The 27,553-nt window shown below is 38.8% G+C and overlaps 1 protein-coding gene across 3 annotated transcripts in view; it reads left to right on the top strand.

Annotated features, from left to right (window-relative positions):
* Cntn3 (contactin 3) overlaps nucleotides 1–27,553 on the top strand; it is a 375,608-nt gene that overhangs the window by 179,727 nt on the left and 168,328 nt on the right. For all 3 annotated transcript variants that reach the window (XM_087659082.1, NM_019329.2, XM_087659085.1), the window contains 1 exon segment: nucleotides 18,739–18,834. In XM_087659082.1, coding sequence (XP_087515208.1) covers nucleotides 18,739–18,834 — 96 coding nt within the window.

Below are 27,553 nucleotides of genomic sequence, written 5' to 3'. Positions count from 1 at the left end.
TTCTCTCTTTCTTTATTGGTGTTTTGAGACAGGGTTTCTCTGTGTAGCCTTGGCTATCATGGAACACACTCTGTAGGCCACACTGGTGATCTTCCTGCCTCTTCCTCCTGAGTGCTGGGATTAAAGGCATGTGCCACCACCCCCACCACCCTCTGCCAAACTATATAGAAGACTTGTTAGCACCTCATGCTCAAACCACAACTCTACTTGTGAACCAAAATGCATTTTTTTTCTGCCAAGATTAGTGCAGAACACTGTCCAGAGTACTTAGGTGAAATAGCATCTTTTGCTTGTTACATTTGTTGTCAGTTCTGTAAACCATTGGTGGTAGTTCAGGACAGCCATTAACTTCCTTCTTACAGGCAAGGAATGTGGGCCATAGAGAAATGAATACCAACCCAGAGTTTCGGAGCTGGTCAGCAAGAGATCATAACCCAATTCCAGTTCTGATTTAAAAACGAATGGATGAATGTGCTAAAAGTCAGGCATATGACCTATAGATTTGAGTCTTGGTGGGCGGGTTTGCTCTGTAGTAGACTGACAATGGAAGTGACCTTCAGATCTGATATTTGGTTGTCCAGACCATGGACAGCAACATGGTGAGTTAATGAGTTATGATGTGAAGATCAGACCTGTCAAGAAAGCTTCCATGTATTATTTTGATAATTAGAGTCTGTATTTGTCCTCAGAAAGCCACTTAAATCACTTAAATCACATTCAGGGAAATGTTACCCCTTGAGTTGTACACTACATGACCTATGCAACTACATTTGGCAGCTATGACTCCTGGTTAATTTGTTTCTAACCTTGCTTACCTTATTGTTTCTCTATCACCTGAGATAAAATTGAAGAATATTTGCTAGTACCATTAGGCTTGTATTTATCCTGTGATTTTTTTGACATTTAAATTTTATTCATTACTGATTTTGTTGTTTCATTTTCTATTGATTAAGCTGTTCTTTGACAAACATGAATCTAGTATGTTTTTATATAGTATATCAGTTACTTTCATCCCTTAACCTGTCTTATTTCACACTGATCCATTAATTCTCTTCCTTACAAATCAATTTCCTATTATTACTATTATTATTATTGTTGTTATTATTATTATTATTGTGAGTATAAACCGTGTATGAATACCCATGCACATGTATCACATCTTGTTTATGGAGTTCACAGGGCAACTTTGTGCAGTTCACTTTTTGCATCCACCTTATGTGAATTCTAGGAATTAAACATGTAGGTTGGGACTTCTACTAGCTCAAGCCATCTCACCAGCCTATTGTCCTATGATTTTTATTCCTTAGAATTTTATGCAAGCAGACAATGAGATTATATATATGTATTATATATATATACCTTTAGACTATATGTGTATGTATATGCACATATATGTATATATCTCAATTTCCCTTGCTGATTTCTTTCATACTTGCCTTAAATTGTTCTCCCTCCAGACTATCTCTTTCTCTTTTTAATACTTTATGTTATCAAAAACCTGTTATGTATTTTACACACACACACACACACACACACACACACACACACCTCCTACTACATCCAGTTTGCAGCTGGTGGTAAATGTAGGCCATCACTGAACTATAGGAATATAATTATTGGCTCCTTCCTCTAAAACTAGTAATCTTTTCCTCTCCAGAAACTGTCAACTGACAACAGTTCCTCAATAGGGATGAGTCCTAGCCCATCTACCCAATATGCGCTAGCAACCCCAGCTGCTGTGAGACTATAGCTTTCAGAGCCATGCCCTCTTCAGAAGACAGTGTTTTACAGCATTCTTCTCCTTTTGTGGACTCATACATTTTCTTCCACTTCCTTTTCCTTCCATGGTGTTCCCAGTTTGGAGTTGGACATTGGGATGTTAAGCGTCTGTCTGACATTTTAAAGGATGAAGAATAGTATAATATATGTAAAATAAAAATAGTGAAGTGGAATGCTAGGGTCAAAATGGATTAGGCATTGGGAAGTATGGGGATATGAGGGGACCAAGAGATGGAGACGACTAACACAAAGGAAGGATGTATGAAAGAGTAGGAAGGAAGGCTACCATGTCCCAACCCAATTAAAATCAAAAATTGCCGAAAGAGTAGATTATATGTGAAATGAAAGATAAGGGAGACTTATCGGGATAAAATTGTTACAAGAGGATGGAAACAAGTGGCAGATGGGAGGAGGGTGGTTGTAGTTAGGTAAAACAAATTTAAGGATTATAATAAAAAAAGCCTTATGGAAGTCCACTAGTTTATAAGCTAACTTCAATTTATTTATTTATATTTATATTTATTTAAAAATTTATATAATTATATATTATATATTATATAATATATTATATAATTATATATTATAATTATATAATATATATAATATATTATGTATAATATATTATATATAATATTATAATATATTATATATTATTTTTAAATATATATTACAATATATATTTAAAAATAATATATTTATATTTATTTAAAAAATAAAAAGATTTTGAACAAAATTGTCCTCATGGGTAGACTGCATTTCAAGAGTTATGAAAGGAAATCACACTGCAATATATGGGATCCCTTCTTATGAATGATTTGTCAGGGAAGCCCTAGAGATCTCTAAAACCACATGGGTTTCTGTCATTGTCAGTTGCCCTCCTAAGCATATGCTGAGACTCCATTGTTGAAGAATCCATGTGATTTTATTTAGAGCATAGATAAATCAACCTCAAATCAATCTGGACACCTCTTCTCTTCTCTGAGAACTAGGCTTCATAGTTCTGCAAAGTTTTATTCCGGCTACTGTGGAACAAAAAACATCAACAGTCTTACAAAATTCTGGACCCTTCATGCTTTGATACTGGCTGCCAGGCAAGATGTGTCTACTCTCCCTATAGTGCCCTGACTGTGATGGGGTAACTAACTGTTCTCTAATTGCATTTGAGGACTGCACAGCAGGACAGAACTTCAAGTTTGATATTGGAATCTTGGTCAAAATGCCATGATTGGGGAAGTCATAGTTCCTAGGGGAGAACTTGCTATTTTTCTTCTGTTAAAGAAGAAAATGTCTTTTAAATATTTACATTTTTATCCATAGTCCTAGGATAATTTCAGTCCTTGTTAGGGAAGGTGCCTTTTGCATTGGATAGCAGTAAATGGAGATGCATAATTCATATTCATCAAAGTGTGTCTCTCTTTGTCTCTCTGTATTTCTCTGTGGCTCTCTGTCTCTGTCTCTGTCTCTCTAGTCTCTCTCTGTCTCTCCATCCCTCCATCTCTCTCTCTCTCTCTCTCTCTCTCTCTCTCTCTCTCTCTCTCCTCTCTCTCATTTTCTCTCTCCTCCCTTTCTTGTTTGTATGTCTATGCACTAATGAATGCACATGTCCCATTGCCCTAGTGGAGCTCAGAGGACAAATCTCTTTCTTTACTTTCTGGGTCCCAGGGACTGAACTCAGATAATCAGACTTGGTCAAAATTGCCTTTCCCCACTGAGTGATCTTGCAGGTCTCATGCCCTGATTTTTAATGACAGAACATGCTTTCCATAGCATCCTTTATTTTTGTTTCTCTTGCCTTAGCAATGCACATTAAGAAGCACCACAATGTGTATTGCCCCTAAGCTCCTTGCCTTAGTAGCATTCCTTTGACTTGCTGTCAGGGTTAAGTATTTGACATTACTACTACAGTCATACTTAATTCCACTAATCACTGTAGAGAGTAGTCATAAAAAGAGTCATTCAAATGTCTGTTATTGCTTAAACATGTTGTCACATGACAAAATGCTACATAGCAATATAACCTCTAAACTAAAATACATTATGAGTGCATTGAATATTATGAATGACTTTAATGGCAGCAAGCTTCCTGAATGGCAATATTCAGTGTGGGGCTGTAACATAGAAGTTATCTAGACATTATATATTTTATTGCACCCATTTTGTTTGCCAACCTCAAGAAACATAGCTGTACTTAACTTTCAATTCAACTTTTTAAAAAAAATTAATTAGGCATCCTGGCATCATGGGAACTACACTTCAGTGCCAATATAAAAATATTCGTCTTTATTTACATTTAGTACTTGCTAATGCTATTCATTTGTGGATTTTAATTAAGAATTTTAAGATGGTTGATGATGTCCTTAAATTGAGACATAAAAGAATGGAACATATTCAGCAAATACCCAACAGGTTTGTAATTGAGAAAATTGAAGTTCTTGCTGAAAGTGTCTCATTTAAAGAAGTTTTCCTGAGAGTATATCAAAAATGAAATCGATAACTGGAAACGAAGCTATGCCAAATGTTATACTTAAATGTTCTAGTTACAGTAAGGGTGAGAAGCACTGAGGGAAATAGTATTTGCTCAAAGCTAGACTATTAGTATTTTTGGATATAATAAAATTCCAAAAAAGTCCTGATCTAAAAGTTTGTGATAACTTTCATTGCCTGCTTTCAGACAGCTGAGAGTAATGAGAGGGCATGTGGTGGGATGTTGTTGTTTTTGTTGTTGTTGTTGCTGTTGCTGTTGTTGCTGTTGTTGTTGTTGTTTATGGTGGTGGTGGTGTGTGTGGGGGGTGTTTTTGTGTTTATGTGCATATGTGTGTGTGCACATGTGCACCTGCTTGTTCGTGCATTTTCAAGGTCATGCTATCATATGACGAATAGATTTTTGTATCTATCAGGGTAGATATTACATGTCAACAGGACATCTCCAGCTAAGGCTTCTGAAACCTGCTGTGAAAACTGCTTGAGTCTTCGATATCTAATCCCTCCTCTTCCCAAGATGTAACATTTTCACTTGTATATAGTTTTGTACTTTAACAATTTAAACGAAGAACCCTTCTCTAGAGTGCTGTAAGTGCCAAAGTAGGGGATTCTGTAAGACTAATGGGTCCCTGTGTCTGTTAGTATTCTGTGTAGTTCAGTGCTGATGTACAAAGATAAACACTTATCTTCATTATTCCTGGATCTTAGCTAAACCCATAGAGAAAGCAAGAAGTATAAGTCGTGCTCATTTGCTAACCCAGAGAAACATAAGCAACTGCATATTCAGAGCTATATCGACTGGATTGTTTCCATGGCAACAAGCAGGGCATCAAAATATTTATATTAATCTTTTATGTTTTAATTTGTTTTAAGGAATTGTGTTAAAATGACAAAATATATGACTTTGTTTTCTTAAATAAATTCATATTAGTTTGTCATTTTATTCCTCATGTTAAATGATTTTAAAGGTTTGCTTTACGCAATGTAACAAGATGTCATATAAAATGTCATTTTAATTACTCCCAATAAATTGTGGCTTGCATAGCTTTCACTGCTTGCCATGTTTTTAAATTGAGATGCATGACATAGTAACTCTGACCAAGAATTAGAAATCCTCTCTGAAGATGAGTATTGTCAGCAATCAACAGTTCAATATACCAATCCAAGCTATTGATGATGTCACACACTATACATAATTATCTGTTTCCTATAAGGTACTGGCTTTTTTTTTCTGGTAAATTGTTTGCTCAGCAAGTATTAAGAGCAGTGTTTGATTCCCACAGCCACAGCCAATAAAACTTTCTGGTTATGGTGATATGTATTTTTATTCCCAGTACTGGGAGGGTACAGAAGAGTTTGAGGTTCCTTTGACCTACTTGTCAAGGTCCAGGTCGCAGACACAGAAATTTAAGTAGGGATTTGAGAGTTAGCTCAACCTGTACAATGGTTACAGTGCATTCCTGAGATCTGAGTTTGAATTCCCAGAAACTTTGCCAAAGCCATGAGCAATAGTGTGTATCTGCATAGTTGCAGCATTCTACAATAAGATTAGAGGGAAAACAAGGAGCAGCGCTGGGACCAATCACCCAGCTAGCCTGATTTATAAGCCTGCTGCAAATTAAAACAGAGAGAGGGGGTTGGGGAGACAGAGAGACCTTGTCTTGAAGTGGAAGGTGAGAAGTGACACATAAATTCATTAGGAATTCTTAAAAAAACAACTCTACAATACTTCTATTTTGGCAGTAACCAACAGCTGTCTAATTAGACTTAAGGTTTGCTCAGCGGGAGGAAATTTATACTTAGTATTGTAAAATTAGATAATTACCCGTGTCTGGAAGGGGCACAAATGCTGGAAGAGAACCACTTATTGTCATTTTCCTTAACATATATAATTTTTAACTATAATCTAAATATATCCCCTATATTTCAAGATAAGTGTAGATCTCATACATCATCAAATAAGCATCTTTTTGCAGCACATAGAGACTGTTGCAGAGATCCATCACTGTTCACAATGCACAGAGTAAGTATTCCTGGCTGCTTAACCTCAACTGACACATCTGCAACTCAACTTCTACATCCAAGGCTCAGGAGTGAGAGCAGGAAGATTATAAGCCAGAGAACAAGGATGCCTGCTGCTAGATAGTGTCCACTAGAAGTTGCAGGTAAAATGCACTTACTAAACACTATGTTTACCCGAATAGGACTATATAATGACAACATCAGTTAACAGGCCAATGTGTGTGGAAGAAATCCCACAGTCCTACACAGAGCTACAGTTGATGAATAGCATGTGAGAGAGGGAGAATGAGTTTTGTTCTGGAAGGCCTTCACAGATAGGTTGCTCAATGAGCTCCTATGAAGATTGTCCAATCCCAAATAGTCAATCCTGAACACTATATATGTAAGCAATGCTAAATGTACTCATTAGGTTGTATATTCATATACAAATAGATACACATACACACAAGTAAACGAACACCCATGTATATATGATATAATGAACATGGAAGAAGTAAGGTCATGAATTTGGGAAGGAAGGAATAGTAGAGATTGCACTTTGGAAGATGGGTTGGGAATGATGTAGACGCAGGGTTCATGTATTAAGTTATATAAATAAAACAGTAGCAAATTAAAATACTAAGTCGCCATTTCTCTTGAATTGGAAGGGTATTTCTTTTCAGATTGTTCATAAAAAAATCTTTAATGGCCCTCTCCTATTACAATGAAATTGTTGGTATAAATAGATCATTTAATTAAAGAAAAAGTTAATTCCCATTAATTTTGTATGCTAACTAATGAACGCTTAGGGCAGAAAAAAGTAAACTCAATTAGGCCCTCACCAGGGTGCTTGCCCTCTGCCAGCCCACGTGGTCTCTTGCCACATGACAGCTATGCTATGCTCTTCTTCCAGGGTGTGGGCTAATGAACATTAAAGATAAACTGACTCTTAAGTAAGGTCTGGGTTAGGTTTCTTTGTCTGATAGTTCTGCCTGGGTGTGGGATATAGAGTTGGGAGCATTACTGCAATATGCTAATTGATTTTGGCTTCTATTATTTCTTGATGAACAGAAGTGAGTTTTTACTATAACATCTCATATCTAATATTAAAATTGTGTTGAGGGGCTGGGGATTTAGCTCAGTGGTAGAGCGCTTACCTAGGAAGCGCAAGGCCCTGGGTTCGGTCCCCAGCTCCAAAAAAAAAGAAAAAAATTGTGTTGATAGACAGCAGCAATGGAGAGCTTTGAGACTCAACGGGTTAAGTGTGGAATTCAACAAATATTATTTAGCAACTATTCAACAAAGTACAAGGCAGAAGAGGATAAACTATTTTCGTCTTAGAAAAGGGGGCGTGTAATAAAAAATAGAGGCAATTGGTTGAATTCTTCAAGAGACATAAAACTCAGCTTGGTGGGAATCACAAATAAGTCTGGCTAGACTGTGGTTAGCCTGAGACATACGCTTCTCCTTGCCTGGAGAGGAGAAGCTGCTAGCTACCATTTATTGATCCCCTAAAGTGTTCCAAGAATTTTGTGTTTATTTTCTCACACACAATGATCTCAGCAGGCCTCTAACACAGGTGAAAATATCTGCATATTTCAGACAAGCCTGACATCAGAGTTTGAGATTTCCGTATTAAGGGCTAGGGCTAATTTTCATGGTGGATATTCCTAGTAAAGCAGGACTTTTGATGTTTGTAAAGAACCCATTGAGCCTTTTGTTTTGTTTTGTTCTGTTTTGTTTTGTTTTGTTTTGTTGGTTATATTTCTTTACACTTCAAATTAACCTCATCTAGTAAGTTTTTCAAATGTTTGAGAATATAATTAAGATGAATGTGTTGGTGTAGTGTTACCATTTTCAGAATAATGTCATCTTGTAAGATCACTTTATTTTCATATTACTGAGTAGCTGCTACTCAATGTAAGGGACAAGGACACCCTTATGTAAATGACTGTGGAAATTTGTCTGGGTAGCATAAAGTGCCACAGTAGATTTCAAAAAGGGCATTCTACAGTAGTCTTTAAAATACACCTTCCCACTCTTAATCTCTGTATTTTCTTTAGACAGGAACCATTCAATTCAAAAGTTCTCCCCCATCTACTCCCACACCTAATCTTGCTCCTCTTTTATCCTCCCTCTTCTCTCACCCTGCCATATACCCCCTCCCTCTACGTCCCATAATTATTTTGTTCCCCCTTCTAAGTAGAATTGAAGCATCACTTTGGTCTTCCTTCTTCTTGAGCTTCATATGGTCTGTGAGTTGTATCGTAGATATTTTGAGCTTTTGGGCTAATATCCACTTATAAGTGAGTACATACCATGTGTGTGGGGTTTTTTTTTTTTTGTTTGTTTGTTTGTTTATTGGTTTTTTCTTGTGTGTGTGTGTGTGTGTGTGTGTGTGTGTGTGTGTGTGTGTGTGTGTCTGGGCTACCTCACTCAGGATGATTAAGAGTAGAACAGAGCCTGAAAGAAAGGTCATCCAGAGACTGCCCCACCTAGGGATTCATCCCATCTGCAGACACCAAACCCAGAGACTATTGCTGATGCCAAACAGTGCTTGCTGACAGGAGCCTGGTATAGCTGTCTCCTGAGAGGCTCTGTCAGAGCCTGATCAATTAAGATGCAGATGCTCATGGCTACCCATCAGATTGAGCTAGGGGATCCCTAGGGATGAGTTGGGGAAGGACTGAAAGAGTTGAAGAGCCTATAGGAAGAACAACAATATCAACTAACCTGACCCCCAGAGCTCTCAAGGATGAAACCACCAAAGAATACTCATGGAGAGACCCATGGCTCTAGCTACATATGTAGCATAGGATGGCCTTATCTGGCATCAATGAGGTGAGGCTCTTCTTCCTGTGGAGGCTTCATGCCCCAGCCTAGGGGATTGTTAGCACAGCCAGGTGGGAGTGGGTTGGTGGGTGGGGGAAGCACCCTCATAGAGGGAGGAGAGGGAGGATGGGATAGGAGGTTTGCAGAGGCAAAACCTGGAAGTGGGACAACATTTGAATTGTAAACAAATAAACTAACCAGTAATAAAAAAAATCTTTTAAAAAAATCTTAAAATATAAAATACAACTTTCAATGTTAATGTGATCTGTAAAGGTAACACTCTATTTTTCTAGTAATCTATAAAAGTCAAATTGGTGTTTTGCGCCATTCTGTTTCACTTTTGAGACAGAGTCTTGCCTCAAACTTTTGGTTCTTTCTGCCCAAGGCTCCCGAGTACTGATACTGCAAGCATGGACCATCGCACTCAGCTGACTTTTACAGTGTGGTCACCACTGTTGTTGCTTTGAAGCTATTTTCAATCTCATCTATACTGTGAGATGGTTATTTCCAAGACAAGGGAAATAATTCTTCAAAAAAAATGATTGCACATTTTGTTGAGAAAACTAGAATTTTATATGTATAGAATTTATATGTATAGATAGGCAAAATAATAGAAGCTCTTAAAAATAAAAAAGTCACTTGTTTACATTAGCTACATTTAAAATTTTAGTGCTATAAACATAATTGTTATATTAACCAAGTTGTGTGTGTGCTTGTACATATGTATCTTGATTGGATGAATGATAAGAGAACTACCAAAGGAAGGTTATAAAGTATTTATAATTTACTGATTTCTACCAACAAAAGGGAGTTTATTACTTGAAAGGGTCAGAACCATCAGACTGTTATTAGAACATATTCTTTTTAAAAATAGTCTTTTTGGTGGATTGTTCGGTATTTTCTTATAACTGAGTGCTACTCACTCAGTGAACATCGTTAAGGAACTGCTTGAACTAAAGGCTGCAGATGAGAGAGCAAAAAAGGGGCTAATAGATGGAAACGTTTACCTTTGCTGAGGGTTGCAATGTTTATTCAAAATGATGAAGGGCTCGTGGTAAGGTATACCTCTTTCCTTAGCAGGCACAATAGGAGCTGTGTAGCAACAATATAAAGAAAGAGAGGAGATTCCTGCCTGGACCTCTAGTCTTTTTGAGCAGAGCACCCTAACATACTAACATACAATTACAATAAATATCTCCAGTACTCTGCAAATATCTCCTTCATATACATTTTTAAACTGGTTCTTGAAGAGAAATATGCTTAATGTAAGTTGATAGAAAGAGGTTAGAATGTAATAAGCAAAGTTTTACACTTTGAATTACTCAGAGTTGGAGACCATACTATCCTGTGTTAGGACCCTGAACACAGTCATACGTGTATGTATGGGTGTGCAGTTACATCTGCTAAAGCAATGGATAAGGACAAAAAATGTGAATGTTAACATTAAGGTACTAAGGATTAAATTCTAATATTTTTGGACATTTAAAATCGAGCATCTGTTGAATAAAGAACAGGAAAATCAATGTTATGGTAGAGGATGGATCGATTAAGAAATGAGATTCTTGGGATGGGGTACTAGAGGGGAAACCAGGAAAGGGGATAGCATTTGAAATGTAAATAAGAATATATCCAATAAAAGAAAAAAGATACTACAGGAGGGAGAAAAGATAAAGCTTAGATGTAATCATTATGCAGTATATAGATAAAAGGAACAGAACTTCTTATCCGTGGAAGTGCATATAGGTCTTGGTTCCTTTACCTTCCTGGTATTTTGACACGTGTGTAATAGGGCTTTTATAGACCTCAAAGGAGGTGAATTTCAGAAAATGTCTGTCGAAATGCTCCACAAATCCATCCATTAATTCTATCATATGCTAATTTTTATAACTGCTGAAAAACTGTGTACTTATGAGGCTGGTGATGTAGAATGTGACAAAAAATGCTGTACACATGCACACATGCACACAAACATCACATCATATATACACCCATAGGTGTATAATGTGTATAACATGAATTTAAAGAGATTTAACAAAAAAAAGTATACGCTTAGTAAAATTTTTGGAATGAAAGGGTGAGGCAAGGAACATGAATATGGTTATATTATGAGAAAACAAGCAAAAGATAAAAATGGTCATAGGAGTCTGTGCAGGTACTGTAACAAAATTATGTTAGAAGAGGACCTGAACTGCAGAAGCACTATAGAAGAAGAAGATACAATGTCAAGTAAAAGAGAGCATGTAGTTTTCTCCCAAGTATCTGCAGGACATGCAGAAAATGCAAGTTGAGTTAAAAATTCAGTGGAGACATTACCAGTACAGACATAGAAGGAGAAACTTGATGCTGGCAAACTTTCAGGGAGAATGTAAAAAAAACAGAATACTGGCATTACTTACTGAATACTTATATATGAGGAATTGTTTGATATAATTTGCATAAGACATGGTATTCTTTATGGAAAACACTTGCTGATATTATATTCATTTTGTAGATGAGATTCCATGTATCCACAAGTAAGCAGTGAGAAAGCTTGTGAACGCTAGTAAATACTTGTATTTAGGTGTGTGTAACATCAGAGTACACAGACTTGAGTTCAAACTCAGTTACATAGTAAAAGAACACAAAAGGATGATATTGGAGAGGGTTTAAGGATTTAGGTTTGAGACTAGAAAACACTAGAAAGGTCGTTTTACTCATTCTTTTAATTTTTAACTTTATAATTTTGTTTATTAATATATGTTATCCTTTGGCAATATATGTATGTAATGATTCGGGTCATATTCTTCCCCCTGCCCTCATCTACTCTATTCTTCTTCTACCGTCAACCTCAATGTCTGACCAAGCTACTTCCAAGTCTTTGTAATGCCACAGTCCTACCTACATAGCTAGCTCTTGTTAAAACCGATAGATCCCAAAGCAGAAGCAAAGCTTGCTTCATTTTTAAAATATGAAACTTATGCATGTATAGAAGCTACGAGATGGGATTGGTCGTGGGGCAATGTGTCTAATCTCAGCTACTTAGGACTGTGAGGCTCAAGGACCTCATGAGTCCTATGCGTTCAAGGCAAGACTGATCAACCAAGCTCAACTCTTATTAAAACGAATAAGCAACTCAACAGGCAAATGTGGGGAGAGAAGAAAGGATAGAAGTGTAATTTTGAAACTAAGAACTCAAAGGAAATCATCTAGTCTCTTATGTGAGGCCCACTTTCAAACATACAGTTACATAACAGTGTATAAATCTTGCATAAATCTTCCATACCTGTCATACCAAATATCCTCTCTCAAAACTTGTGTGAAGTTCACAGATTAGGGGTTTTCCCACTGCAAGATGCAAAGCATATGGGTAAAGGTGATGTGGGTCTAGTCAAAAAGATCTGAACTTTGGCAGGTCTGGTCCAAGACTCCCACATTCTTATTGTCCCGTTTTGTTGTTGCTGTTGTTGTTGTTATGTTGTTAGGTTGTTAATGTTGTTGTTTTAACTGAGTTCCATTACTAGAATTGTAGGAGATCTTCGAAGTTGGCACGTGGGACTTAATTTTGGCCTGGAGCCTTGTGACTAAGAGCCCAAGGGAAATATGGTGGTAAATACAAAGTCCATTTATTTCAAGGATCCATAGGTGATCTGTATAATGTCAATAGATAATGACAATGAAGAAAATTAAAATTAGTGTTAAATATTATATGACCATAAACTTGGTGGAGTCCATAGAAGGGAAAATATAAAAGTATAGAAATGACAAAATGGATAGAATGAGTATAATTTCTTTGACTTTAAGAAAGATCTGGCTGAAGCTAGGTTTGAGGATGAATATAAGTTGTTAATACTATAGCAGCATGTGTGCAGTGTGCACTAGTGTTATATGTTTGGAGAAGTCCTGGGAGTTTGCTACTGTCTAATGTTCTATAGCTGGGAACTTGATTTGCTAGAGCAGCACTGCATTGGGTTTCAGTCCATGTGGGCTAAAGTGTTCTTATCTTTCTAAGTCTACATAATGTAAAAGTGTATGTAATAATTGAGTAAAATAAAAGAATGGTATGGAAAATAGAAAAGGGTAATAAAATATATTCAGTAAAAAGAGAAACAGATAGTAGCCAAGAAAAGAATGTTAGAAAGATAGAAATTAGCTAGAGATTTTAGAGATAAAAGTAAAATTAAGCAAAATCCAGTAAATGTGGGGGGAAAGGAAGAAAATCTCTTGGTTTCCTCTTTAAAATGAAATAAAAATAACAGAGTTTAGTAAAAGGTCAATAGTTAAATGCAAAGGACAAAGGTTGAAAACATAGTATTGTAAAAGCCAAAAAACCAACCCAGTTTCCTCCTAAGTGTTTGACTGATGGGGCCTGAATGTTAGGGAAGTGTAGTCAACTGAACCTGGAAATGCTTCCTCCTACTCAGCTGGTATTGAGCTGTGAGGGGTTGAGAGCCAAAGACTAATGCAGAGCTCTGCTTATTTCAAGGGCTACTGTGCTTTGCATCCCGGTGGACACATTTAGCTTTGCTGCCTAGGGGCAGAAAGAGTCTCACTCAGCCTCCAAGTTAATACACTTTGGCATGACTAGTGTCAAAGTCAAGACAGGCACTTTATGGTGAAGGCAAATGGAAGGCCAAGAATTGCTACTCACGACCCTTCTCAGCAAGTCATGTCACTGCTGGGTATTGTTTCATGTCCCCAGGATGTCCCAAGTCTGGCATTTTCCAATTAAATAACTTTGCATTTCATTCAAAAGTAAGTTTTTGATTTGGATATTGTGTTGGTTGGCATTGGGTATCGTTCTCTGGAGAAGCAGAATTGGAAGGATGCATATATGTTAAGAGGAAAGTTGTCAGATTGACTTGCAAAGAGGGACTGAGTAGTCCAGCAATTGAGTGCCCAGGAACTCAGTAGTGCTGGATGTCACAGCACTCTAATCATCCTGGTGCAGGAGATGGGAAAGATTCCTACAGAAGCTGCTGATTCTCATTCTTCATTAGAAATGCAAAGAAGCTGACTCCAGTGTTAAGAGGCAAGACTGATGACAATGGGATGGTCCCTCACTAGCTAAGGATGAAGTCAAACATAATGCTGTATTTCCCTCAGATCTCTTTCTATCTGGGCTGCCAGAGGTACTGCTCACCCATGGACATATGCAACAATTCATTAATGAATTGGTCCCAGACACATTCAATGCTACAACCAAGGTTAACCATCACAGGGATTTGTTTTTCTCGCATGTCTTCTGGTGTCTCAACAAAAGAATTTAAAACCTTCTGTTCCTTGTCCCATGTTATGTCTCAAGGCTGGGGCAAGATGCCTACTAACACGTCAAAGCTGACACTTGTAGCAAGTTTTCCCAGCATACCCCAACGACTACCTGCTACAGTATTCCTGGCTGGCATACTCCACTGCCTATCCTAAATTTCACTGAGTACTATTTCCTGTATAACCACAGCCATTTTAGCTACTGCCCCTTTTGGCCTTTTAGCATCTTGATCTTTTGGCTGCCACTCCAGGTTTCTCTTGCTTCCTTTCCCCTCTCCACTTCCCCTTCTCCTCACATGAGTCAACTCAGTTGGCCAGTCATGTTCAATTCGAAGTCTTCCTGGTATGTTCTTCATTATATCTGTAATAATTTTCCTCTGACATACCTAGGATCAGTCCTGTCTGAATTTTCTTTGTTTCTTAGTTTCTTTCTTTGTTTCTTTCTTTTTTCTTTCTTTCTTCCTCTCTCTCTCTCTCTCTCTCTCTCTCTCTCTCTCTCTCTCTTCATTTTTTAAAATTAATTCTTGACATTCATGTTTCCATGCATTCATACTTTTGGTCAATTTGAAAAAAATTATGTACAAACCATATCTTTACAAAAGAAAATATGTCTAGAACACCTCTCCGAATGCAGCAGTAGTAAAGAACCATATGCAGTCAGAAAATAGATATCAACTGATACTTCACTAGAGATAATCTATGGATGGAACATAAGCACATGAAGAGAATCTAATCATTAGCCTTTAAGGTGATACAAATTAAAACCAGTATGAATTATTACTACACACCTGTCAGCATTTACCCCCCTGTGCCCACCCAGCTGTGCTCTGCTCTCTGATGCATCTGACACACATTTGTTTAACTGTCCATACATAAACACCCACGGTGTTCAGTGAATTCTTGACACATTTGAAAAAATAGTTATTTTATTGTTTATGAGTATGGATGCTTTCCCTGTGTATATTTATGGGCACCATGTACATGCAGGGCTGACAGAAGTAAGAATAGAGTTCAGATGCCTTGGAACTTGAGTTAAAAAGCGTTATACTATGCCATGTGGGTGCTGGGCACTGAACCTAATGTCCTCTTGACCTCTGAACTATCTCCAACACCTTCTAGTCACATACATTATATCACAGGCACTCTCATAAAAATTTTGATAAGACTTTAGAATAATCTTGAGATATGTAACTTGGATTGGATATTATTCATGTTCATTGGAAACCACAAAGTTATACTTGGTATATTAGAGGTTCTGACAGTGAAATTATTAGGCATATTAATTTGGTATGTTGAAGTGATTGTTAAATACTTACATATTAAAATCCAAATCACTTGTAGTAGTGATAGGTGGGAACTTAAGATATGTTGAAGATATGCTGCCTTATGGGAAACATCTACAGTCACAACAGTTTGTTGTCACTGATGTTCTGGTGCATTGGAGTGGCTTTATCTATTATTCTGTGCTGGGACTGATTCTAATGCTCCATGAACTCGCCACATCATGCATCAAAGGCAATGCTCCCTTACTTTCCTTACGAAAGTACATCGATATATTCTAGGACAATCTGGAACAAACAGAATTTGAATATTAAGAAAAAGACATTTTTACCTGTGAAGAGAAAGTGTCTTCTTTCTTCCTCCATGTCATCTCATTTATTCATTCTTCTGTGCTTGCTTGATGGCTAAAATAAGTGACTAGAAAGCTCCTCAACGGGGCAGGGTCATTTGATAAAGTCACTCGCTTTGCAAGCCAGAGTATCTGCATTAGGTCTCCCAGGAAAAGGATATTTGGTTTGAACTCAATCCCAAGGTAAACAGAACAAACCAAACAGAAAAGTAGTCCCCTGACATCCACATGACTACCTAGACATAATTACAGCTCCATATTCATACTACTAATAAATAAATTAAAATGTTCAAAATCTCCAAATTGTAAAATTATGTAGAAAATTATAAAGGAAAGCAAGGAATGTGTGGTAAAGGAACAATAATGATACTACTTAGCTTCCTAAAGAAATGTCTTTGAAAATTACTTTTCTATAAGTGGATTTCATTCTTACTTAACATTTAAATATTTAAATGGCTCAGCATTCCAGTTGCCACTTGATTACACTACAGGAGTTTTAATGTTTTGAGAATCTTTTTTTTTTATTTGCTGCAGCTTTAAGAAGTGAAATGTCATGGTGTAGTAGTGTATACTACATACTGCATTTTTAGTAGACCTAAATAAAATGTCATACATCTCTGTAAAGCAGTTTCTAGTCAAAATGAGTCCTCACAGTCCCATCTTTTCTGGTTGTGCCTGTGCGCTGTGGCAAAATCCTCCACTCTAACATAAATACTACTTCTCAATAACAAATAAAAATCTTAAATATAAAAATCCAATCGCCTGCTGTCCAGATTTATGGTGCTCCAAATATTTCTAAATTTCTACAGATTAAGGTTTTTAATCAACTTGAAAATAAGTTCTTTTCTCTTTATGGGTTCCAAAGAAAAGTTTCTGATTTTTATTTAAAAGATATGCTTTATTACAAGTTATATTACAACACAGACATTTTGTCACAATGTTTAAAGGTTAAAAAGTAAGAACTTCAGTCCTTCTTAGAAGAGGGAGCAAAATACTCACAGGAGGAAATACAGAGACAAAGTGTGTAGCAGAGACTGAAGGAAAGACCATCCAGAGATTGTTACACCTGGGGATCCAGCCCATGTACAGCCACCAAACCCAGGCAATATTGCAGATGCCAAGAAGTATGTGCTGGCAGGAGACTGATATAGCTGTCTCCTGAGAGGCTTTGCCAGAACCTAATATAAAGAGGCAAATGCTCAAAGCCAACCACTGGACTGATAACAGGTTCCCCAATGGAGGGCTTAGAAAAAGGATTGAAGGAGCTTAACGGGTTTGAAACCCCATAGGAAGAACAACAATATCAACCAACCAACTCCCACTCCGAGCTCCCAGGGATGAAACCTCCAACCAAAGAGTACACATGGAGTAACCCATGGCTCCAGCTGCATATGAGGCAGAGGATGGCCTTGTTGGGCATCAATGGGAGGAGAGGCGCTTGGTCTTGTGAAGGCTTGATGCCCCAGTGTAGGAGAATGCAATAGTAGGGAGGCGGGTGGGAATGAGGGGGTTGGTGGGGAGCACTCTCATAGATGTAGGGGGAGGGGGATGGGATAGGGGGTTTCTGGAGGGGAAGCGTGGAAAGGGGATAACATTTGAAATGTCAATAAAAAATATATCCAGTAAAATAAAAGAAGAAAATAAAGGCTAAAAAGTGTGTGTGTGTGTGTGTGTGTGTGTGTGTGTGTGTGTGTGTGTGTGTGTGTGTGTAATATGTATGCGTGATGGTGTGTCTGAGTGGGTATGTGATATATAATCTTTCGTATGTTGATGGTAAACTGTTAATCCCAAAATATGTTTGTTTCATTTTAAAGAGCCAGGTCTTTATTCTATTTTGCTCATGGACCCAATCTTTGTATTTTAAGTGGCACAATAAGTGTGTTGGGATATTTGCTTGGAACATGGATAAGGAGTTATAATTTTTAGACTTCAGCTATTTGAAAAAACAAGTCGATAGTATTTTCCCTCTGTGGTCAGTCAAGCTAGGAAGTCTAAATCTATATGTGTTATCTCGAGTGTTATTAGAAGAAATTATGCTTTTCCTAAAAATCACTGCTAATAATAAAAATAGCATTTGCCCTTGATTGAGTTTCTGGATTATTGAACGTTTGTAAATCATCCTTTCTGCAATTATAATAACTAGTGGTTTTTTTGCAGATATAAGTGAAAAACTCGTTTAATTTATTGTTGTCCTGGAAGTTTTACTTACTTTTTTCCTCACTGATGTGTACCTTCCACACAGTCCCTCACTACATGAGTCAGGCTTTTACCTACAAATTCTGTATTTTCAAATAGTTCCTTAAATAAAAATAATCACAGGTAGAGAATAAAGTTTGCACTGACCGCTTATGATTGGTGTTTTAGAGTAGGAGTTTGAGAGTGAGTGGTCAGGCAGTGGGATTCACTTTGGTTGGGATGTGGTGAGTTATTGGGTTGGAGGTGAGGCTCATATTTATCTGTGTTTAACAGATTTTTTCATTGAATTCTATTACGTTGTTATTTTATTCTTGCATATACTTTGCCACTTTGGATGACCCATACAATTGTAATCCTGTCACAGCAACATGGGTTCCAAGTGTATTTATTTATTTATTTGTATGTATACAGCTGATTTCCTGGGATGCTTAGTAAAGAAATCAAATCTGGCTTTCTTCCTGAATGCAAACATTCCCTTGAGCTTCCTTGGAAGAGATTTGAACATTGTGCTCTAAATAAAGAGAACATGCTGTTTTCCTTCTAAAATGTTCTTCTTCTTTTCTTTTTTAAATTAGATCTTGAAAATTTTAAGAGCAGAATGAGAAGCAGAGTGTCAGTTCGTGAAGGCCAGGGAGTGGTACTTCTCTGTGGACCCCCACCACACTCCGGGGGTGAGTACTTTGGTGTATTCTGCTTATCATATTTGTGACGTTCCAACACAACACCTTCACTCCACACTCCATGGTTCTTTCTGAGATTTGCGCTGAGAACCTGGACGACCTTGGCTGAACTGGAGCACAAGAGACAACTGTTGGCTAGGCTCTGTGCTTCTACCTCTGGCCATCTTGATTCATTTCAGCCATGGAAGGTCTCATACAGTCCTCTCTTTGGTAGTAAAGCACCCAGATGAAGTAACCGTGTAAGTCTGGTAAGACTGTAGATGAAGAAGAAATGAAATCTCTTAGAATAAGACACATTAACTTTAAAGATATGCAGAGTGTTAGTAAATGAGTAAGGTAAACAGAATTGTGTCTTGGTCAGGGTTTTATCATGCATGGGGATGGCCAGAAGCAGGTCAAGTTTACAAGGAAAGAATGTGCATCTTAGTGATCCCGATTTCCTTAATGCTAAGATATAATTCATATCCACTATCCTCAGACCTGGGTATATATTTTATTGGTGTATAGACCAAAGACAGCATTTATGTTGTATACAGTGGTTAGTACCAGCTGCTTTAGGGATATTGTATAAGGGAGCAAAGGATCAATTTAACACATGAACATATTCTACAGTTGAATTTTTTCTAGATTTAAAAAAATTTAAATGCTTTTTTAAAAAAAATTCTACCACTGTATTCTCCAAGGTATAGTATTTAATGATTGCCCTAAATACCAGTCAGGCAAGAGAGGTACTTAGAGATTTTCTAGGAGCTCTTTCTACATTCTCTGGTCTCGAACCTGTTTCATCTGCATTGTGATGACTGAGGGACATCAGTTCTGTAGTGAGTGTGGGGAGAGGTCTCAGAGCTACTGATGGTTTTAGTAGTTAGAAGCATTTCAGAGTGCTCATGGCCCTTGCTAGAACCAATGAGGTTTTCTTCACTGAAATCCTGAAAATCTTCTCAGGACAGAATTATTCTCTTTCTTGACTCCTTTGTATTGTCTTTGCTCATTTTAGATTACTTCATTTCTTCTTATTTTTTCCCTGTGGTTAAAATACTTACAAGCATTAGTTTTCGTGACTGAAGAACCTATCATTTATTTAATATTAATAATTTTATTGAATATTTTACTTACATTTCTTTTTTTTATTATTATTAACTTGAGTATTTCTTATATACATTTCAAGTGTTATTCCCTTTCCCGGTTTCCGGGCAAACATCCCCCTCCCCCCTCCCCTTCCTTATGGGTGTCCCCCTCCCAACCCTCCCCCCATTGCCGCCCTCCCCCCATAGTCTAGTTCACTGGGGGTTCAGTCTTAGCAGGACCCAGGGCTTCCCTTTCCACTGGTGCTCTTACTAGGATATTCATTGCTACCTATGGGGTCAGAGTCCAGGGTCAGTCCATGTATAGTATTTAGGTAGTGGCTTAGTCCCTGGAAGCTCTGGTTGCTTGGCATTGTTGTACTTTTGGGGTCTTGAGCCCCTTCAAGCTCTTCCAGTTCTTTCTCTGATTCCTTCAACAGGGGACCTATTCTCAGTTCAGTGGTTTGCTGCTGGCATTCGCCTCTGTATTTGCTGTATTCTGGCTGTGTCTCTCAGGAGCGATCTACATCCGGCTCCTGTCAGTCTGCACTTCTTTGCTTCATCCATCTTGACCAATTGGGTGGCTGTATATGTATGGGCCACCTGTGGGGCAGGCTCTGAATGGGTGTTCCTTCAGTGTCTGTTTGAATCTTTGCGTCTCCCTTCCCAGCCAAGGGTATTCTTTTTCCTCATTTAAAGAAGGAGTGAAGCATTCACATTTTGATCATCCGTCTTGAGTTTCGTTTGTTCTAGGGATCTAGGGTAATTCAAGCATTTGGGCTAATAGCCACTTATCAATGAGTGCATACCATGTATGTCTTTCTGTGATTGGGTTAGCTCACTCAGGATGATATTTTCCAGTTCCAACCATTTGCCTACGAATTTCATAAACTCGTTGTTTTTGATAGCTGAGTAATATTCCATTGTGTAGATGTACCACATTTTCTGTATCCATTCCTCTGTTGAAGGGCATCTGGGTTCTTTCCATTTTCTGGCTATTATAAATAAGGCTGCGATGAACATAGGGGAGCACGTGTCTCTTTTATATGTTGAGGCATCTTTTGGGTATATGCCCAAGAGAGGTATAGCTGGATCCTCAGGCAGTTCAATGTCCAATTTTCTGAGGAACCTCCAGACTGATTTCCAGAATGGTTTTACCAGTCTGCAATCCCACCAACAATGGAGGAGTGTTCCTCTTTCTCCACATCCTCGCCAGCATCTGCTGTCACCTGAGTTTTTTATCTTAGCCATTCTCACTGGTGTGAGGTGAAATCTCAGGGTTGTTTTTATTTGAATTTCCCTTATGACTAAAGATGTTGACCATTTCTTTAGGTGTTTCTCAGCCATTCGGCATTCCTCAGCTGTGAATTCTTTGTTTAGCTCTGAACCCCATTTTTTAATAGGGTTATTTGTTTCCCTGCGGTCTAACTTCTTGAGTTCTTTGTATATTTTGGATATAAGGCCTCTATCTGTTGTCGGATTGGTAAAGATCTTTTCCCAATCTGTTGGTTGCCGTTTTGTCCTAACCACAGTGTCCTTTGCCTTACAGAAGCTTTGCAGTTTTATGAGATCCCATTTGTCGATTCTTGATCTTAGAGCATAAGCCATTGGTGTTTTGTTCAGGAATTTTTTTCCAGTGCCCATGTGTTCCAGATGCTTCCCTAGTTTTTCTTCTATTAGTTTGAGTGTGTCTGGTTTGATGTGGAGGTCCTTGATCCACTTGGACTTAAGCTTTGTACAGGGTGATAAGCATGGGTCGATCTGCATTCTTCTACATGTTGCCCTCCAGTTGAACCAGCACCATTTGCTGAAAATGCTATCTTTTTTCCATTGGATGGTTTTGGCACCTTTGTCAAAAATCAAGTGACCATAGGTGTGTGGGTTCATTTCTGGGTCTTCAATTCTATTCCATTGGTCTATCTGTCTGTCTCTGTACTAATACCATGCAGTTTTTATCACTATTGCTCTGTAATACTGCTTGAGTTCAGGTATAGTGATTCCCCCTGAAGTCCTTTTATTGTTGAGGATAGCTTTAGCTATCCTGAGTTTTTTGTTATTCCAGATGAATTTGCAAATTGTTCTGTCTAACTCTTTGAAGAATTGGATTGGTATTTTGATGGGGATTGCATTGAATCTGTAGATTGCTTTTGGTAAAATGGCCATTTTTACTAAATTAATCCTTCCAATCCATGAGCATGGGAGATCTTTCCATCTTCTGATGTCTTCTTCAATTTCTTTCCTCAGTGTCTTGAAGTTCTTATTGTACAGATCTTTTACTTGCTTGGTTAAAGTCACACCGAGGTACTTTATATTATTTGGGTCTATTATGAAGGGTGTCGTTTCCCTAATTTCTTTCTCGGCTTGTTTCTCTTTTGTATAGAGGAAGGCAACTGATTTATTTGAGTTAATTTTATACCCAGCCACTTTGCTGAAGTTGTTTATCAGCTTTAGTAGTTCTCTGGTGGAACTTTTGGGATCACTTAAATATACTATCATGTCGTCTGCAAATAGTGATATTTTGACCTCTTCTTTTCCGATCTGTATCCCCTTGACCTCCTTTTGTTGTCTGATTGCTCTGGCTAGAACTTCAAGAACTATATTGAATAAGTAGGGAGAGAGTGGGCAGCCTTGTCTAGTCCCTGATTTTAGTGGGATTGCTTCAAGTTTCTCTCCATTTAGTTTAATGTTAGCAACTGGTTTTCTGTATATGGCTTTTACTATGTTTAGGTATGGGCCTTGAATTCCTATTCTTTCCAGGACTTTTATCATGAAGGGGTGTTGAATTTTGTCAAATGCTTTCTCACCATCTAATGAAATGATCATGTGGTTCTGTTCTTTCAGTTTGTTTATATAATGGATCACGTTGATGGTTTTCCGTGTATTAAACCATCCCTGCATGCCTGGGATGAAGCCTACTTGATCATGGTGGATGATTGTTTTGATGTGCTCTTGAATTCGGTTTGCCAGAATTTTATTGAGTATTTTTGCATCGATATTCATAAGGGCCATTGATGTTGAGAGATATTAAGGAATAGTGATTATTGCTTTCCGTTATATTCATATTTGGATGTGAGGTTATGTTTGTGTGCTTTCATTCTCTTTGTTTTGTTGCCAAGACGATTAGTTTCTTGCTTCTTCTAGGGCATAGCTTGCCTCCTTATGTTGGGCTTTACCATTTATTATCCTTTGTAGTGCTGGATTTGTGGAAAGATATTGTGTAAATTTGGTTTTTTCATGGAATATCTTTGTTTCTCCATCAATGTTAATTGAGAGTTTTGCTGGATACAGTAACCTGGGCTGGCATTTGTGTTCTCTTAGGGTCTGTATAACATCAGTCCAGGATCTTCTGGCCTTCATAGTTTCTGGTGAGAAGTCTGGTGTGATTCTGATAGGTCTCCCTTTATATGTTACTTGACCTTTTTCCCTTACTGCTTTTAATATTCTTTCTTTATTTTGTGCGTTTGGTGTTTTGATAATTATGTGACGGGAGGTGTTTCTTTTCTGGTCCAATCTATTTGGAGTTCTGTAGGCTTCTTGTATGTCTATGGGTATGTCTTTTTTTAGGTTAGGGAAGTTTTCTTCTATGATTTTGTTGAAGATATTTACTGGTCCTTTGAGCTGGGAGTCTTCACTCTCTTCTATACCTATTATCCTTAGGTTTGATCTTCTCATTGAGTCCTGGATTTCCTGTATGTTTTGGACCAGTAGCTTTTTCCGCTTTACATTATCTTTGACAGTTGAGTCAATGATTTCTATGGAATCTTCTGCTCCTGAGATTCTCTCTTCCATCTCTTGTATTCTGTTGGTGAAGCTTGTATCTACAGCTCCTTGTCACTTCTTTTGGTTTTCTATATCCAGGGTTGTTTCCATGTGTTCTTTCTTGATTGCTTCTATTTCCATTTTTAATTCCTTCAACTGTTTGATTGTGTTTTCCTGGAATTCTTTCAGGGATTTTTGTGTCTCCTCTCTATGGGCTTCTACTTGTTTATTTATGTTTTCCTGGAATTCTTTCAGGGATTTTTGTGTCTCCTCTCTATGGGCTTCTACTTGTTTATTTATGTTTTCCTGGAATTCTTTCAGGGATTTTTGCGATTCTTTCAGGCATTTTTGCGATTCCTCTCTGTAGGCTTCTACTTGTTCTCTAAGGGAGTTCTTCACGTCTTTCTTGAAGTCCTCCAGCATCATGATCAAAAATGATTTTGGAATTAGATCTTGCTTTTCTGGTGTGTTTGGATATTCCATGTTTGTTTTGATGGGAGAATTGGGTTCCGATGGTGCCATGTAGTCTTGGTTTCTGTTGCTTGGGTTCCTGCGCTTGCCTCTCGCCATCAGATTATCTCTAGTGTTACTTTGTTCTGCTATTTCTGACAGTGGCTAGACTGTCCTATAAGCCTGTGTGTCAGGAGTGCTGTAGACCTGTTTTCCTCTCTTTCAGTCAGTTATGGGGACAGAGTGTTTTGCTTTCCGGTGTGTGGTTTTTCCTCTCTACAGGTATTCAGCTGTTCCTGTGGGCCTGTGTCTTGAGTTCACCAGGCAGCTTTCTTGCAGCAGAAAATTTGGTCTTACCTGTGGTCCCGAGGCTCAAGTTCGCTCGTGGGGTGCTACCCACGGGCTCTCTGCAGCGGCAGCAACCAGGAAGACCTGTGCCGCCGTTTCCGGGAGCTTCAGTGCACCAGGGTTCCAGATGGTCTTTGGCTTTTTCCTCTGTCGTCCGAGATGTGTGTGCAGGGAGCAGTCTCTTCTGGTTTCCCAGGCTTGTCTGCCTCTCTGAAGGTTCAGCTCTCCCTCCCACGGGATTTGGGTGCAGAGAACTGTTTATCCGGTCTGTTTCCTTCTGGTTCTGGTGGTGTCTCAGGCAGGGGTCCTGCCGCTCCTGATCCCTCCCCCACGGGAGCCCAGAGGCCTTATACAGTTTCCTCTTGGGCCAGGGATGTGGGCAGGGGTGAGCAGTGTTGGTGGTCTCTTCCGCTCTGCAGCCTCAGCAGTGCCCACCTGACCAGGTGGTTGGGTCTCTCTCTCACCGGGTCTGGGAGCAGAGAGCTGCTGCGGGCCGGGATCCGTGGGTGTGGGACTTCTGGTAAACACAGAATGTGCCCGGTTCTACAGGAATTCTGCTTCCGTGTTTCCCAAGCTCACCGGGCAGCTTTCTTGCAGCAGAAAAGTTGGTCTTACCTGTGGTCCCGGGGCTCAAGTTCGCTCGTGGGGTGCTGCCCACGGGCTCTCTGCAGCGGCAGCAACCAGGAAGACCTGTGCCGCCCCTTCCGGGAGCTTCAGTGCACCAGGGTTCCAGATGGTCTTTGGCTTTTTCCTCTGTCGTCCGAGATGTGTGTGCAGAGAGCAGTCTCTTCTGGTTTCCCAGGCTTGTCTGCCTCTCTGAAGGTTCAGCTCTCCCTCCCACGGGATTTGGGTGCAGAGAACTGTTTATCCGGTCTGTTTCCTTCTGGTTCTGGTGGTGTCTCAGGCACAGGGGTCCTGCCGCTCCTGGGCCCTCCCCCAGGGGAGCCCAGAGGTCTTATACAGTTTCCTCTTGGGCCAGGGATGTGGGCAGGGGTGAGCAGTGTTGGTGGTCTCTTCTGCTCTGCAGCCTCAGGAGTGTCCACCTGACCAGGCGGTTGGGTCTCTCTCTCACAGGGTCTGCTTACTTACATTTCTAATGTTATCCCCTATCCCGGTTTCCCATCCATAAACCCCCTATCCCATCCCATCTCCTCCTGCTTCTATGAGGGTGTTCCTGTACCCATCCACCCACCCATCCCTTCCAATTTCCCTGCACTGACATTCCCCTACACTGGGGCATCAAACCTTGGCTGGAACAAGGAATTCTTCTCCCATTGATGCCTCAAAAGGCCATCCTCTGCTACATATGCAGCTGGAGCCATGTTTCCATATAGATTCAATCTCATGGAACAGGCTTTGACTCCAATTTAAAAGAATAGTTGGTTACTCCCTTAACATTGGGACCACTATTGTATTAGTGGTCATAGCTTGCAGATACGTAGTTATAGTTCACAGATGGGTGAGACCAGGCAAAACTGCTTGATGAGTACCAGCTATATTTCTTTACATATAGTGTCATAAGTATGCAATCTCTTCAGCAATATGCTCTTATCTGCAAGTTGTGGAGGGTAACCGCTAACATTGGTATTAGCTTGTCATTTATGGAAGTTAGGTGATTAGGTGGATCCTATATGTGAATAGTCTAACTGACTGTTGGTACTGGGTTTTTTATTTGGTAGCATTGATGTCTTGTTTGGCTGTACTATCTCCCATTATATGTCAATTTAAATCTCTCTCTGTTCCTCTCTGTTCCTCTCTGCCCCCCCCACACACAAAATCATGATTCTCCTAAAGCAGTAAGTTTTACTTGAATTTCAAAGTGTTAATTATCATTTCCATGTTCTCTCCTCTACTTTGCATTCCCACATCAACCCTTTTAATCCTCGGCTTCTGATCTTCCCCTTCATCCTTTCAAAATAGGGAAAAAAAAGAGTTCATGGGTTTTTTTTAATTTGTATGCCCATTCTTTGCAGAATTAGATAGAGAGCAAACTAAGTAATGTTGCATGAACAGTCAACCTCCCTGCGTTGACTCAAGGCTGTACTCAGACATGCTGTAGCCCATTGCATCTAAGACGGACCCTTTAGTTGTGAATTAATTAACCTGAGTCTTGAAATAATGCAGGTTCCGATTTAGTGAATCAGAATGTTGTGTTTTACAAAGGTTTTCTGATCATATGCCACTACTAGTCCATAGGCGATTCAGCAGCGGGGTCTTATCTGTTCCATTTAGCAAAATTCTTGTGCTTTACCTGTTTATCTTATTCTGCCCTTCAGGCTTCTTCCTTGCCTAGCTCCTTTGCTCCTTTACTTGGCCTTCACTACAGTGAATTTAGCTCATCCAGGCAAAATATTATGTGTCCACTGAGAGATCACCCTCCCATCCACCTCACATTTGAGCCTGAAGCAATGTCTTCAAGGTACTATTCACCCTGATTTATCTCATTGTTTTGTGGCCTTCCAGGTCTCTAACCGATTTGTATATTTTTATTGTCTCATAAAACTCTTGTACAAGTCCTAAGGCTGAAGTGATATAGCTGGCCTTTTAATGATGATCACAAACTCCAAGAAATAAAAGGGACTGTGATTTTAATACATGACTCCTAATTCCCCAAGTGTGATATGAAAGCAAACATGGGGTCTAACATAGGGTTGGTTTATGTCTATTAATCAGTAAAACTGTATGAAGAGTTAAACTCTTTAATACCAATGGGTGTGGTGCCAAATAATTAGCTTAATGTTTCACTCTACCAAATTTATGAATGCTTCAAGTCTCGATGAACACATTCTCTTCAGTGTATCTCAATGAGGTAGGAATGAAAGGCATGAAGAATCACTGGATTGTATGCACCATGCATCCTTTGCTCATAGATGGATACCAAATACCCAAAAGAACACTCACAGTGCTGTCTCTAATTTTTTTCAGAGAATCCTTGAGAAGACAGAAAGTTCATAACTTTACAAATATTGTTCATTTTGTAACTTTTGGGTTATGGCATCGGACCTAATACTAAAGGATTTGGTTTGTTTGTTAGCAATTGCTTTTGGCTTAGATCTTTCTAAAGTCAGAATTATGATCAGTAATATATC

This window comes from Rattus norvegicus, chromosome 4 (assembly GCF_021556685.1).
Source record: "Rattus norvegicus strain SHRSP/BbbUtx chromosome 4, alternate assembly SHRSP_T2T, whole genome shotgun sequence".
NCBI classification, from domain to species: domain Eukaryota; kingdom Metazoa; phylum Chordata; class Mammalia; order Rodentia; family Muridae; genus Rattus; species Rattus norvegicus.
The sequence above is the reverse complement of the archived record's forward strand: the minus strand, read 5'-3'. Positions and strand labels throughout refer to the sequence as shown.